The sequence below is a fragment of the Micromys minutus genome, assembly GCF_963924665.1.
Source record: "Micromys minutus genome assembly, chromosome: 7".
NCBI lineage: Eukaryota > Metazoa > Chordata > Mammalia > Rodentia > Muridae > Micromys > Micromys minutus.
In genome coordinates, this window is record NC_137976.1 from 75,526,180 (window position 1) to 75,543,257 (window position 17,078).

General features: G+C 40.2%; 2 protein-coding genes across 2 annotated transcripts in view; both read right to left on the reverse strand.

Moving 5' to 3' along the window:
• SPIDR (scaffold protein involved in DNA repair) overlaps positions 1-17,078 on the reverse strand; it is a gene marked incomplete at its 5' end in the record, with an annotated part of 232,876 nt that overhangs the window by 140,899 nt on the left and 74,899 nt on the right. The window contains 2 exons of the mRNA XM_080919387.1: positions 4,768-4,868; positions 9,683-9,933. Of these exons, the coding sequence (XP_080775513.1) occupies positions 4,768-4,868; positions 9,683-9,933 (352 nt within the window). The remainder of the gene's footprint in view (positions 1-4,767; positions 4,869-9,682; positions 9,934-17,078) is intronic.
• LOC308422575 (bcl-2-like protein 2) lies at positions 3,806-4,399 on the reverse strand (the record flags this gene model as incomplete). The annotated part of the gene is made up of 1 exon (XM_080919211.1): positions 3,806-4,399. The coding sequence occupies one exon, from the start codon at positions 4,397-4,399 to the stop codon at positions 3,806-3,808; it is 594 nt and encodes a 197-aa protein (XP_080775337.1).

The following is a 17,078-nucleotide window of genomic DNA, read 5'->3' on the forward strand; positions in this document are numbered from 1 at the left end:
GTTACCTTGGTTTCCTTGGGATATACTCTTTCTCTTTCCTCTTGCCATTTTGTTGTCAGTGATATGTTCTCGCCTTTCCTTTGTATCTGGTCTGTGTCCCTGGGTCTTCACTGGTCTAGGTGGCAGATGGGCCGAGCCCTGTTCTATGCCTGAGAGTCGCCGAGTGGAAACAGAAGTTCCAAAGTTCTGTTCCTGGTCACTGGGTCAGGCAGGGCTGGGGGTGCGCTTACAGTGCTCACTCCGTAGAGATCTCTCTGCTCCCTGGCTGCCCAGGTCTCCTACTCACCAGTCTTTAAAGCTTTAGGCGCTGCTGATCCGTTTGGCTGATGGGCTGAGCCCTGTTCTGCGCACTGAAGTTGCCGCTGGGTGGAAATAGCCAAGCAACCATTGTTATTGGCCTGTACAAAGCTCAAGTCCAAGTAGATCAAGGACTTCCACATAAAACCAGATATAATCAAACTAACAGAAGAGAAAGTGGGAAAGAGCTTTGAACATATAAACTCTGGAAAAATTTTCTGAACAGAACACCAATGGCTTATGCTCTATGATCAAGAATTGACTTATAAAATTGCAAAGCTTTTGTAAGGCAAAGGATATTGTCAATGGACAACATGGTAACCAACAGACCTTTACTAGTCCTACTTCCAATAGAGGGCTAATATCCAATAAATACAAAGAACTCAAGAAGTTAGACTCGAGAATCAGATAACCCTATTAAAAATGGGGTACAGAGCTAAACAAAGAATTCTCAACTGAGGAATATCAAATGACTGAGAAGCACCTAAAGAAGTGATCAACACTGTTAGTCATCAGGGAAATGCAAATCAAAACAACCCTGAGATTCCCCCTTACAACAGTCAGAATGGCTAAGATCAAAAATTCCGGTGATAGTAGATGCTGGCAAGGATGTGAAGAAACGGGAACACTCCTCCATTGTTGGTGTGATTGCAAGCTGATACAACCACTCTAGAAATTGGTCTGGCAGAAAACTGAGCATAATACTACCTGAAGACCCAGCTACACCACTCCTGGGCATACACCCCAAAGATGCTCTAACACACAAGGACACATGCTCCACTATGTTTATAGCAGCATTATTTAAATTAGCCAGAGCTAGAAAAAACCCAAATGTCCTTCAACTTAGGAATGGACACAGAAAATGTGGTACATTTACATAATGGAGTACTATTCAGCTATTGAAAACAATGTGTACATGAAATTCATAGGAAAATGGATGAATCTGAAAAATATCATCCTGAGTGAGGTAACCCAATCACAAAAATACACCTATGGTATGCACTCACTGATAAGTGCATATTAGCCCAAAAGCTGGGAATACTCAAGATACAATTCACAGACCACATGAAGATCAAGAAGGATGACCAAAGTGTGGATGTTTCAGTCCTTCTTAGAAGGGGGAACAAAAAAATTCTTAGTAGAATATAAGGAGACAAATCTTGAAGCAGAAAGTGAAAGAAAGGCCATCCAGAGACTGCCCCACCTGGGGATCCAGCCCATATTCAGCCACCAAACCCAAACAATAAAGCTGATGCTGAAAAGTGCATGCTGACAGGAGCCTGATATAGCTGTCTCCTGAGAGGCTCTGCCAGATTATAACAAATACAGAGGCTGATGCTCACAGCCAACCATAGAACTGAGAACGGGGTTCTTGATGGAGGAGTTAGAGAAAGAATTGAAGGGGGTGAAGGGGTTTGTGACCCCATAAGAACAACAATACCAACCAACCAGAGCTCCCAGAGATTAAATGACTATTTAAAGCGTACACATGGACGGACCCAGGCTCCATCTTCATATGTAGCAGAGGATGGCCTTGTTGGGTATCAATGGGAGGTGAAGCCCTTGGTCCTGCCAAGGCTCAATGCTTCAGTGTAGGGTAATGTCATGGCGGGGAGGCAGGACGGGGCGGTTAGGTGGGTGGGTGAACACCCTCATAGAAGCAGGAGGAGTAGTCATGGGATAGGGGATATGGAGGGGAATTCGGGAAAGGGGATAACATTTGAAATGTAAATAAAATATATCCAGCAAAATCAAGTTAAAAAAAACAAAAACAAAAAACAAAACAGCTACAAGTGGGGCTGCTCTGTTTTAGGGCAAACTACCCAGCCCTCCACTCCGACATCTCTCTAAGGACTCCTGAGGCAGCACCTAGGACACTTCAGGGCTCTGCCAAGGAGTCTGAAAACCACTGGCCTAGTTTGTCCTGAGCAAGTCAGAGTCTCCCACTCCAACTGCTTGACACAGTTGTGAGTTTCTTAGATCATCACCCTCAAATCAGACCAAGTGGTACATGCAGTGTCCCACATCCCCCATAAACACTATAAAAAAATGTAACCTTCCCTCAAAAGCGAAACTCGGGACACTTGAGGCCAATTTGGTCCGACATTCTAGCAAGCACAATGTGGTGCTACATTCTAGGAGCAAGTGAAGAGGTGTGTGTCAGCTGTGGCCTAGCCAAGCTGCTCAGAGCTCAGGATAGTCGGGTAGGGTTCTAGAGCCCTGCAGACGAAGTCAGCATTAAAGAGCAGCAATTTAGCACCGTCTGGCTTAGGGCATGCATTTGGAGTGAATAATTTCTCCCTCAAAAGAAAAAGCTATAGTCTGGATTTGTTCTAGAGGTCTGGACTGTAAATTCTAATGTGACCATCTTCAGAGACTCAACTATAGACAACACAACTTATGCAAAGAGCATGGCTTCAAAAGGAAATGTGTCTAGGTCATGACAGGTACTCTAAAACTCAGATACTTGGCCCCTGATAAATCAGCACCAAAACCCACCACACGGAATAGGTCAGTCAAGAAGTGCCTGTCCCCATCACTGCCAGGGGACTCAGAGCTGGAATGATCCTCTCTAGGCATCAGCAGTCTCACTGATACAGTTCAGGAACTAAGCTGAATTTTAGATCAGCATTTATGTCGGTATCTTCTAAAAGAAAATTAGAGCCCCAATTTAGAGTTTCAGCTGGATAGAGAGGTTCTAGAAACAGGCAATATTTTAGGTACCACTGTGTTGCCCTTGGAGAGGAAGGTGAAAGACAAACCCAACTACCAAAGCTTCTATCCACCCAGGCTCCACAGCCTTACCCTTGGTCAGCCCAGGTACACAGATGCACACAGAAGGGAGATGATGAAGAACAAGGCCAGCTGTAGAACTCTTCTCTCCAAAGCCCTGCTGACAACTTTCAGCAGTACTAGAGCCCTAATCTAGATACAGGGTTCCTCCCTCAGCCTGGAGGCATGAGGTCAAGGGAAGGGGAAGAGGGGAAGGGCCGTGAACTGGCCCTTGTTCTTGCCTCAGCAAGAAGGAATGTTTTCTCCAAGTACCTCGTCACCAGATTCAACAAACAGCCCAGCATACACTAGCATGCTTGCGTGTGCACACGCACAGGTGTACCCATGCAGCCCACAGCCACAGCCATTTCATCCAGTCACCTGATCACCAGGCACCTATTCCAAAGGGAAGTGAATTCTAGGTCCCCTAAGCCCCATTCATCTAGTAGAAGCACTGATCATTTAAGTAAGTTCACCTTCCTTGTAACTACAAACTATATTCCCGGTATTTGTGTGCCCACAATATGGGCATGATTCCTCCCACCTCCCTACGAGCCAGGGGATGACCCCACCCTCTGGGTTCCTGACCTTGACACCTTCCTTAATGTTTCCAATTCATTCTTCCTGCCACCTGCCTGGCATGCTTGGGCTCCCATACTGTCCCCTGCCTTTCTCTGTTCTGTGACCATCCAGCTTCTTCCAAGGGCATTCTCTATTGTTCCAGCTCTCCTGGCCCCTAGCCATACCTAGCCCCGCCTGGCCCTAGACTTTCTCTCTTGCTAGCAAAAAAGGCCCCTACAGTTAGCAGGACCTTCAGTGCCACAGCCCCCATCAGCACTATCCTCACTGATGCCCAGTTCCCCTCCTGCAGATGCTGTGCTTCCTCCAGGGCCCTGTCCCAGTACAGAGCTGTGAACTTCGTCCAGTCCCCACTGCTGTGGATCCAGTCAGCCAGGCATGTCTTCAGGTAGGTCATCATCCAATCCTGCATGTGTCCTACCAACTGCTCCATTTCTTTGTTGACACTCTCAGCATACAAAGCAGCTCCAAAGACAAAGATGGCCACAAGATGGACCCAGTTGGGGCCCTCGTGGAAAAGTTTGTTGGAAACCTGGGTGAAGCGTGACTGGGCTGAGCCTGAGGTCACATGTAGCTGAGTGGTCAGGTTAGAGAAGGTGCTCCAGAAGCTAGTCTCAAACTCATCTCCAGCAGCCCACATGGGCTGGTGCAGCGGGTCGGCTCCACAGACATAACCCTTTTGCCTCTGCTTATAGTCTACAAAGTCAGCCACTAGAACCCGAGAGCCTGGGGTTGAGGCTGGCGTTGCCATTGGGGAGGCCAGCCTGGATGGCAGTTCTTAGAACCCAGTGCAGGTGGCAGGGAGCCCCCAGCTGAGGCCTTTTATCCTCCCAGCTAGAGTGGAGCCCTCCAACACTTTGCCAGCTGTGGGGCTGATACCATGTTTAATGACTGCCCTCTTGGGAAACCCAGTACCATAGGCTTCCTGCTGGACACCGTCTGTACTCCCAGTTCCCCAAAGAGCAGCCTACCCCTCCCCACTTAAACAAAGATTATTAGAGAGAATTTTTTCAAGTCACAAAAACACTAACCATCACCATCATGGATTTTAATGTACAAAAAGACATTTTAACTCTGATACTTTGCACCCATCATTTTAGAAGTGGGTGTAAATCTTACCTAATGGTGTCATTTGGTAAGAGACGCATCGATGTCTCCACAAAGAAATGGCAGATCTCTCTCGATTCTGTAGTTCTTGGAGTCTTTCTGCTAGTCCTCCTCTGTTTAATGAATTATAAAATACTATGTTTAAGTCAAAAGAAAAGCCTTCAGACAGCTACAGCTTTTACATTTTACATCCCCTCCTCAGAAACAGATGAAAACAGGGAAATGATAACATCTTTTGTATTACACTCTCTTTCTGGGTATCATTTCCAATTTCTAGTCTTCTTAGGTCTATTTCCTGATTCACACTGCTGTTACACTCACAGAGTCTAACTGCTGCACCGGCTTGGTTCCGATTCTAGGGTCTCTTCACTAGTTCACTCCTAAGTGTACTTACTGCCTCAGTTATTACTTCGCTCAGGTTAGAAAACACCCCATTCTGTGATGCAAATATGAACGCCAAACATGCAAATACATAAAAGCAATGTGAGTTCAGATCCATAGACAAGAATGAACTTGCTAATCCACTGGTGGACCCAATAGTCAGAAAATAATATTATCTGGACTTCTTAAGATGATTTAGTATCAGTCACAAATAGGATATAAAGATGACAAGATTAAGAAAAATTAAAAATAAAGTAAGAAAAAGAATAGAATGAAAGAGGCAAAGCCAAGAAAAGGAGGCAAGGAGAAGAAAGAAAAGGAACAGGGGAAGGAAGTTCTATGAATATCCTGAGTGGCTTCCTTCTATTTCATCTACCCACCTTATCTACCGATCCCACAGTCAACCCTAAATATGGAATTTATGGGATGGAGAGATAGCTCATAGGTTAAAAGTACTGATGCTATTCTAGAGGTCCTGAGTTCAAGTCCCTGCACCCACATGACAACTCACAACCACCTGTAACTCCAGGATCCTACACCCTCACACAGACATACATGCAGGCAAAACATCAATGCACATAAAATTTTAAAAAGTAAGTTAATTTTTTTTAAATCTGAAATTTACGAGGTGCCTCTTGCCAGGAGCCATTAGGAGAACCTAAAACGCAGCAGGTGACCTCCCTGAGATGGTTTCACCATGGACTGTAAAGCCATGATGGACTTGCTCTTCTAGGCAAAGCTGAAGAGACTACATTTAAGGAAAGATTCCTGCTATTAATATGCTTTCCCTGTTATAATTGAATACACATACAATCACTAGGTATTGTCCACCCATTTAAGCAGATCTCTGCAGAGCAATGAATTTGCCATGTCTTTTAGTGATGCCATTATGACAAATAAATGATTTCTTAATTCATAAAGATTATTCTATAAGAATTTCTAAAATTATACAAGTAATCATTAAGCCCTTTATAATAGGATTTATATCAAGTCCTCTCTGATATTAAAACTGTAATGAGAACTCTGCCAGTCTTCAAGTGTCATGAGTTCATTGCTTCTGAAATGGAAAGCAGATATTTACAACTTAGAACACATGCGAAGGTTACAAAAGGTCATAAAGGGAAACTAACAATTTATTGTAGGTGCAAGGACAGAAGACAAAATATCGACAAGGTTTATCTATACAAAACCGCAGTGATAATTTGGTTATGGTGTTTCATTCTCCATGAACATGTAGAGCGAATGACAAATAATGAATGTCTAGTCTGATTGGATGCATTCTTTACTGTAAACTTATCCAATTTATGATTTGAATTTACGTTTAAATGTTTAATGAACTTTTTTTTTTTTTTTAAAAAGAGATGCTTGGAAAAACCATGTAATCTATTCCCTTAGAAAAAGCCTGGCACAAAAACTGTGAAAGAATTACATTGTAGAACATTTACTATTATAACAAAGCAGGAGAAGAGAGCAAGATTAGCAGGAAGAAGGATGGCAGAGTAAAATGACTTGGAAATTATAAGAAAAATTAAAACTTTAAGAGAGCAATATGCAGAATGCAGAGAGAAAAGGGGACAAAGAAGAGGCTGCAGAGGGAGCAAGAAGAACAGGCAGGCTTCCCCTTACCATGGGATGGAACAGACCTTTTCTTAACAGCAGAGCAGGCTTGGTCTTACTAAGGAGGAAAAGCTTTTTTTCTTACAGACTTGGAATTAATTCATTTAGCAATAAAAAAGTAGAAGTTTTTTCTTTCTCTATACAATAAAGATTAGAGCTCATCTTTCATCCAGAATGAGTGAGTTCTTTCTGCACTGGCACTTGGGTTTTTGCTCCATATGGATATGTAAGTATAGATATGTATGTAAATATGTACTTATAACATAAGTATATAGCTGAAACCTACTGGAATGCATGAAGATATATAAATATGTGTGTGTGAATTTGTATATAAACTTGAGAGTTCATGCATATTTGCTTGTATAAAAAAGTTTCCTTCTGCAAGTATGGCTCTCTTCTCCTGGTTCAATAAAAGTTTATTGCTCCAAATATCCCTCCAGTCTGGTAAGGGAGAGGTGAGGATTCCGGGCAAGAGAGAGGGAAAAAAATAAAAATAAAAAAATAAAAAAAGCTACCAATCCTTTACCTAATACCTATCTGTTAGGCTACAGGTGTTAATCACCCAAGCCAATGGTTTTTAACCCTCTGAATGAGCAAGAAAGTTTTTAGGATTTTTTTTTTTTTTAGAAGTTATCAGCAAACATTCGGTACAGTTGGAGAGCTAGATGTTCAGAGACCATCAGTCTTTAAAGCTACCACTGAGACCATGAGTCAAAAACTTCACCTGGAAACCACCGATCTTTAGATCTTCTTCTATGTCCAACTCTGTGTCCCCCTTAAATCCATTGCAGGCTGGGCTAGCTCTTGGCACCACTCTCCATTAATTCAAATCTAAGAACCTACCATTATCTAGTAGCTTAACTCCAAAAGTGCTTAATCAACCACTTCCCATCCTAAACCTGCTATTCCCACTATCTCACTTCGAACAGTAACTACTTTATACTTCCTAGCTGACAACAAGTCTACCCAGAGCAGGCAGAAGTTTCAATGGCTGTTGTGTCTCCTGCATATAAAAAAATGCTTAGCACAGAAAAGGTCCTCAACAGGGTTGGAAACTTGATGTTCTAGAATTGGGTAAATCACCTGCACCATTAACATAATTTTAATTTCAAGCATCATATCTTATCCATACCCTCTTTCCTTCCTTCCTGGTAGCTGAACCCTGAGCCTTAAACAAATATTCTATCACTGAATTTAGGTTCCTAGTTCTTGAATTTTTGAGATAAGATCTAAGACCACTCTAGTCTGATTTCAAATTCACCACGTCATCCAGGCTTGTCTTGAACTATAATTCTGCTGTCTATGGTATGATTGTAAGTGTGAATTATTATGTCCAACTATCATTCTCTTCGGAAGCAACAACTTCATTTGGGGCATTAATGGATTCATACTGGCATAACCAACTATCTTGAGTCATAATGGTCACTAAGTAATACTGGAGGAGTTTCGCTTATAGTGTTTCCCAATACAATACAAATAAGCTAAAACATCAGAGTAGTATCTATAGCTTTTGGCTGGACCCATTAGCATTAGGAATATGTCTAATGTCCCTGTTAATAGCTTCATATAGGCCACATCCATGCTGACCTTAATGAGGTCACTTTTGTCTTGACCATTTAATAAACCTTGTTCCTTTGACTGAATTCACAGGAGCCCACTGGTCTTCCAGCAGTACACAACCAAACTTCTACCACTAAGTCACTAAGTACTCTGTTTAATCTTAAAATCTTTCTTCTTTGGTCTCATGATGCTGCCCAAAGATTCTGGATACTATGAAGTGGTCTTTTCTAAGATGAGTATATAACCTTGTACATTATTTAAGAAAACAATGTTAGAATGAATATTAATTTTTTCAGCATAAAGCATGAAGCCCATTATTTGTCTCTGGAAATATTTATTCTCTATGAATACTCTATAGACTAAATCCCTTTCCAGACATATAATTACAGTCTCTCCATGAAGCGTGTGAGTTTGGGTACCAGTCTGCCCTATGCTCCATCCACTCTAGCCAGCTGCTCTCACTTTTCTGGGGAAACAGCATTAATAGACACCCCCACCCACTGCACATGTTTTCTTCCTACTGTGATCCACTCTCCTAGCAACTCTTTGCTACATCTAGTCATAAGATATTGTGCTGCTTGACACAGGTCCTGACTCGCATTCACCCCGAACCCTCCATATGTGTTCTCTTTCTATGGTGATTCATTCTCTAGAAACTCTCTGCTACTTGTGGAATAAGGGACTGTGCTGCTTGACACAGGTTCTGTCTCACTTTCATTGTTTTGTTTGGTGAAAAGGAACATTATTTTGTTCTAATTTATAACACACAAAAATATCATATGACATAAGGTTGGAACATCTCTCTAAATTCTCCCTCACATATCCTGCCTAGCTACAAAGGCTAGTAGTCTCTGATTGATAAGCCAGTAACATTTCCTCCTGTATGGCTCTCCTTAGCCATGAGGTGTTTTTAATCCTTCAAGCAAGGCTCTTATATTTTCTTGCATTTGTAAGCATTATTCTGGCAAATCTCTCTAACCACAATCATGCCATAAAGGTAAGATAAAGGGCTTGTGGTAATTTTATGAGTTATATTTGATTTAAAAAAAAAGGATTCATCTATCTCTACTGTCTAACATAGCACCTGCAACAGTGATGTATAATAAAACTTGATAAGCCACACAACACATTTCTACTAAGGAAAGTAGTCATGTAAGACAGCTGTGATTAAATTTATAAATGTTCCATTTGAATGAACAATTTCAAAAACTGGCTTCCAAACAGGCTTACATATCAAAAATCAGAATTTTGTGTTGTCAATTTTCTTTCTCAATTAAAAAAGTATTTTAAATTTTAAAATTAAAATTTTAGTCAATATTTTAAAGAAAGAAAAGAACAAAGGAAAAGAAAATATAAAAGTTGACTTAACCTTAAAAGCTTCTTCTTTGTTGCTGATTTTTCTGGAGTCTTTGGAAATGTGGCCGTATATTTCTGGGGCGTGTTTACTGTGAGCTCCATGGAATTGGCTCCCGAGTCAGTCTGATTACTCAAAAACTGTCTTGCATCAGATTTAAAATCCACCTTGTATTTGTGAGGTGATTCTGGATCAATGAATAGGGTATGCTCTGGGTCATCTCTTTCGCTATCTGATGAATACTCCAAAATTTCTGTAGAAATTGGCTGGAAAAATTAAGATATATGTATTTAAGTATGCTTCATTTAAGGCCACATAGAAATATGTCTATCATTGCTGACAAAACAAAAAACAAATAAACAAAAAAAGCAACCCTTTAATACTCAAAATTAAAGAGAATATATAAAAAGTTTTAAGAAAGGCCTTGTTTTATGAACTCCATCAAAATCATTACAAGTCTGCTTTTATCTTCCTTCATCAAGCTAGCCATATGTGCTACAGACACAGGCGTCACCACAGTAAACTAGTACCACCACCTGAATACCTAGGAGCAGGCACTCTCTGAGATTCAATGGAAAAAGACGACTTCTTAACTTTGAAGTTTTATTGAAGATCTCCCATTCCATCTGTTGGCCACGCTAGGCAAATACAGCAGCTGACAACTCTACCCTGCCTGTGCTGCATCCCATTTCAGGGCAACTACTTCACCTACACCTCTGGAGTCCTGTTGCTGCCCAAAACAAACAGAAGTCTGCAACCATCAAGGACTACCAGCTGTACTTGCACCCCTGAAGGTCTGTCCCAACCCTGGTCAACAAGTTGCCTAAAGCCATCAGAATCTACAGTTCTGCGTGCATTCCTGGAAGCCTGCTACCACCAGGGACAATCAACTCTGCCTACAATCCTAGAGGCATGCTTACATCAAGGACAACCACTTCTATGCAGAGCCCCAGAGGCCTACTCCCATCAAGGATGCACAAGCCTACCTGCTGACACTATATAAAGGCCAGTGAAAGAACACAAAAAACAAAAGCCAAGGCAATATGGCACCAGCAAAACAGACCTATCCTACTTCATGGAGCAATGAATATCCTAACACACCTGAATCACAATAAAATGACCTTAAATCTAATCACATGACAATAATAGAGGACTTTAAAAGAGGAAATGAGTAAAGACCTTAAAGAAATACAGGAATATACAAACAAGTAAAAGAAATTAATCAAACTGTTAAGATTTGAAAATGGAAATAGAAACAATAACACACACACACACACACACACACACACACACACACACACACACACACACACACACAAACTGAGGAAATCCTGAAGATAGAAAACCTAGGAAAGAGACCAGGAGTCATAGAAGCAAGCATCACTAACAGAATACAAGAGAGAATATCAGGTGCAAAAGATACCATAGAAAACATTGACAACAGGTGTCAGAGAAAATGCAAAATACACAAAGCTCCTAACCCAAAACATTTAGGAAATCTATGACACAATGAGAAGACCAAACCTAAGAATAATAGGTAAGAAGAGAGTAAAGACTCCCAACTTAAAAGCCCAGTAAATATCTTCAACAAAATTATAGAAGAAAAACCTCCCTAACATACAAGAAGCTTACAGAACTCCACATAAAAAAGACTAGAAAAGAAATTCCTCCCATCACATAATGGTCAAAACACCAAATGCACAAAACAAAGAAAGAATATTGAAAGCACTAAGGAAAAACAGGCAAGTAATATATAAAGGCAGACCAATAAGAATTACACCAGACATCTCACCATATATTCTAAAAGCCAGAAGAAGATCCTGGGCAGATGTCATACATACCTAACAGAACACAAATGCCAGCCCAGGCTACTACACACAGCAAAACTCTGAATAAACATAGATGGAGAAACCAAGATCTCCCATGACAAAAACAAATTTAGACAATATCTTTCCACAAATCCAGACCTACAAAGGAAAATAGATGGAAAACTCCTAAACAAGATCAGCATTTTGCTGCATACAGGAAACACACTTCAGGGACAAAGACAGACACTACCTCAGACTAAAAGGCTGGAAAAACATTTTTCCAAGCATGTGGTCTCAAGAAGCAAGCTAGAGAACCCATTTTGATATCAAATAAAATCGACATTCAACCAAAACTTATCAATAAAGATAAGAAAAGACACTTCATACTCAACATGGGGAAATCTACCAAATTGTCAACATCAATGCCCCAAATGCAAGGCACTTACATTCATAAAAGAAACTTTACTAAAGCTCAAAGCACACATTGCACCTCACATAAAAATAGTAGGAGACTGAACATCCTACTCTGATCAATGGAAAAAGAAACTAAACAGAGACACAGTGAAACTATCAAAAGTTATGAATTCAATGGATTTACAGATATCTATTGAACATTTCATCCTAAAACAAAAGAATATACCTTCTTCTCAGAACCTAATGGTACCTTTTCCAAAACTGACCACATATTCGATTACAAAACAGGCCTCAATAGATACAAAAAGATTGAAATAATCCCATGCATTTTATCAGATCACCACAGACTGAGGCTAGTCTTCAATAACAACAAAAACAGCAGAACAACCACACACCATGGAAACTGAACAAATCTCTGCTCAATGACAAAATATCCAGGAAAATAGAGGAAAAAAATATAAAGACTTCATAAAATTTAATGAAAATGAAGACACAACATACTCAAATGACGGGACACAATAAAAGATAATAAAAGGAAAACTGATAGCTCTAAGTGCCTCCAAAAACAAACTGGAGACAGCATATACTAGACACTTGACATCACATCTGAAAGGACCAAAACGAAAAGAATCTAATACACCCAAGAGGAGTACACAGCAGAAAATAATCAAACATGGGCTAAAATCAACCAATTAGAAACAAAGAAAACGATACAAAAAACAAAAAAAACAAACAAACAAAAAAAAACCCAAAAACAAAAAAAAAAAAAAAACAAGAAAAAAAAAAAAAAAAAAAAAAAACCCAGGAACTGGTTCTTTGAGAAAATAAACGAGATTGATAAACTCTTAGCTAGACTAATCAGAGGGCACAGAGACATTATCCAAATTAACAAAACCTGAAACGAAAAAGAAGACATATCAACAGAAGCCAAAGAAATTCAGAAAATCATCAGATACTAATACAAAAGCCTATACTCATGATAACTGGAAAATCTGGAGGAAAAAACCATCTAAATAGTCCCAGAACCCCTAAGGAATAGCATTCCTTAAAAGTTCTCCCAACCACAAAAAAAAAAAAAAAAAAAGCTCAGGACCAAATGGGTTTAGTATAGAATTCTATCAGACCTTCAAAGAAGACCTAATACCAATACTCTTGAAACAATTATACAAAATAGAAACAGAAGAAACACCACCCAATTCATTCCTTGATGCCACAATTATGCCCATATGTAAAGCACAAAGACCCTACAAAGAAAGAGAACTTCAAACCAATTTCCCTTATGAATATCGATGTGAAAATACTCAATAAAATTCTTCCAAACTAAATTTAACAACACATCAAAATGATCATCCATCATGATCAAGCAAGCTTCATGTGAGGGATGCAGGAATGGTTCAGTATATGGAAATCCATCAACATAATCCACCATATAAACAAACTCAATGAAAAAAAAAAAAACCACACAATTATCTCACTAGATGCTGAGAAAGCATTTGACAAAATTCAACACCCCTTCATGTTAAAAGTCTTGGAAAGATCAAGGATACAAGGTCCATACATAAACACAGTAAAAGCAATATACAGCAAACCAGTAGCCAACATCAAACCAAATGGAGAAAGTTCAAGCAATCTCACTGAAATCAGGGACTAGACAAGGATGCCTACTCTCTCCCTACCTATTCAATATAGTACTCGAAGTCCTAGACAAGAGACTCGAAGTCTAGTCCAGAGAAATTAGACAGGAAAGGTAGGTCAAAGGAACACAAATTAGAACAGAAAAAGTCAAAATATCACTATTTGCAGATGATATGATAGCATACTTAAGTAACCCAAAAAAATTCCACCAGAGAACTCCTAAACCTGATAAACAACTTCAACAAAGTGACTGGTTATGAAATTAACTCAAACAAATCAGTAGCCTTCCTCTACTGAAAGGAGAAACATGCTGAGAAAGAAATTAGGGAAAAGACACCCTTCAAAATAGTCGCAAACAATATAAACCACCTTGGTGTGACTCTAACTAAGCAAGTGAAAGATCTGTATGACAAGAACTTCAAAACTCTGAATAAGGAAATTGAAGAAGATCTCAGAAGATGAAAAGATCTCCCACGCATGGATTCAGCTGCATATGTAGCAGAGGATGGCGTTATGTGGCATCAATGGGAGGAGGGGCCCTTGGTTCTAAGAAGGCTCAGTGCCCCATTGGAGGGAATGCTACGGCAGTTAAGAAGGAATGGGGAGGAACACATTGGTAGAGGTAGAAATATCCACCCTAGCCAAAGCACTAAGTCTGAGGTACCAATGGGGGGAAATGAGAAACTTGGGTTTGGGTATACTAAAGAGAAAACAGGGAGAAAAAAACTATAATTCTCTAGAAAAAATCTTCGGAACCAATCAAAGCTCAATAACCCACAGCTGAGAGATGGAAGGGCTGAACCAAACCAAGGGCAAAGGCTCAGATAAAAACCTCTAGATAAACAAAGCAGAACATTGCCTCAAACAATTCCCTCAGCTTCAGAGCTCTGGGTATCTACAATGATTACAGTTAGACAAAAAAAAAAAAAAAAAAAAAAAAAAAAAATCAAACAAATGGCATACAAACTGGAATTGTGATAAAACTCTTATAAAAACTGGGGTCATAATGAGAAAGCTAGGCTGATTCCATGACAGGTTTCAAATGGGCAGTTCAGGAGACTAGGCCTAAATCTCTGTTTCCAAGAACTGGGAAAGACTAGACAAGTCCAGGCCTCAGAAGCTACCCCTGACACCAGGACTGAAGCAAGGACAATAGATCAGCATCAGTTTCTAGACTTCCTCAGCAACAGTTTCCATCCTCCTAAGCCCTAGCAATGGTTCTGGAATGTCCCTAGAGACAGAGCCAAGATTAGGATAGAGTTCACCACCCCCTAGAATTCCCCTAATGTGTTTTAAATCTAGCCTTAACGCTCACTTTGGTGTCTCTCCATCTTTGTAGATGGTAGATCCCAGCATGCTGGACTTCTGCAAAATAAAACATTCTTTGTGCTTACATACTATTTGATATCATTCTTTAGAAAATCATGAACCCTTACAATACTATGTTTCAAAGCTTGTTTACTGAGACACAGCCCAGCCTTTCAAACGCTGCCTTCCTCTGCCAGTTCTACGTAAGACCAACAAGTACCCTCAATCTGCCAGAGGTATAACATTCAGGTTATATGCTTAGAACTTAGCAGAGAAACATGCATGACAGCTTGCTAATATAAACCTATTCATCTATACAATCAAGGTAGAAGAAAGATACAAGGTATTGCTATGACTTTTTCTTTTGGGTTAGGGATTTGGAATACAGGGCCTTGTCTTCCATAGTCATGAGGTAAACCTCCAGACTCATAGACTATTTTTGGTTACAAGTGAGACTTCTTTTATAGTCAAGTCAAAGACTGAGGGAAGGAACAACTGACAGAGAAGACATCTTTAAGAGATTAAGGAGGTATGGAACCATGAAAACAATGTCCAAGAGAACAAATCAAACACAGTGAAATGCTAGGACTTTGCTCTGAGCTGTGCAACCCAGTGATGTTCCTTGCAAGGACATTTGCACACAAGCTAGATCATCAGCATGAAGTGAATACAACATTGCTCAGTCACAGCACTCAGAACAAATTCTGTTGAATAAAAGTTAAATACATGTTTCTCTCTAAGGTTTTTGGTTGGTTGGTTGGTTGGTTTATTGTTGTTGTTGTTGGTTTTTTGTTTTATTTTGGCCAACCACACCTTTAATCCCAACACTTCGAAGGCAGAGGCTGACAGATCTTTGAATTCAAGGACAGCCTGGTCTACAGAGTAAGTCTCAGAATAGCCAAAGTTACACAGTGAAAACCTGTCTTTTAAAAAAAATATATTTTTTAGGGCTAGAATCCAATATATACAAAGAACTCAGGAAGCTAGACTCTATAGAAAATCAAATAATCCTATTCAAAAATGGGGTACAGAGCTAAACAAAGAATTCTCAGCTGAGGAATATTGAATGGCTGAGAAGCACCTAAAGAAATGCTCAACATCCCTAGTCATCAGGGAAATGCAAATCAAAACAATCCTGAGATTCTACCTCACACCAGTCAGAATGGCTAAGATCAAAAACTCAGGTGACAGCAGATGCTGGTGAGGATGCAGAGAAAGAGGAACACTCCTCCACTGTTGGTGGGACTGCAAGCTGATAATCACTCTGAAAATCAATCTGATGGTCCCTTAGAAAACTGGAAGTTGTTCTACCTGAGGACCCAGCTATTCCACTCCTAGGTATATACCCCAAAGATGCTCTAATATATAACAAGGACACATGCTCCACCATGTTTATAGCAGCCTTATTTATAATAGCCAGAAGCTGAAAAGAACCCAGTTGTCCTTCAACAGAGGAGTGGATACAGAAAGTATGGTACATTTGCACAATAGATTACTACTCAGCTATTAGAAACAATGACTTCATGAAATTCATAGGCAAATGGATGGAACTATAGACTATCATCCTGAGTAAGGTAACCCAGTCACAAAAGAACACACCTGGTATACACTCACTAATAAGTGGATACTAGCCCCAGAAAGCTCTGAATACCCAAGAAACAATTCACAGACATTATGAAGCTCAAAAAGAAGAAAGGCCAAAATGTGGATGCCTCAGTACTTCTTAGAAGGAAGAACAAAACACTCACGGGAGGAGATGCAGGCTCAAACAGAGGAACAGGAATTGAAGAAAAGATAACTCAGAAGTTGCCTCACCTTGGAGTCCACCCCATACTCAGCCACCAAATCCAAGCACTATAGGTGATCCCAAGAAGTACTTACTGTCAGAAACTACATACACTATGTCAGAGTCATATAGATACAGCTAAACATGCTTACAGCTAACCATAAGACTGAACTTGGGAATCCCAATGAGGGTGCTAAAGAAAGCACCTAAGGAGCTGAAAGGGGTTGCAACCTCACAGGAAAAACAACATTACCAACCCACCAAACTCTCCAAATTTACCCATGGACTAAAACACCAACCTTTGTGCACACATTGAGAGACCTATTGATCCAGTTGCATATGTAGTTGAAGATAGCAGTGACTAGTCTCTATGTGAGAAGAGGCTTTGGCCCAGGGAGGGCACCTTTTCTCAGTGTAGTGGAATGCGGAGGAAATGGGATGGCAAGGGTGGTTAGGAGGG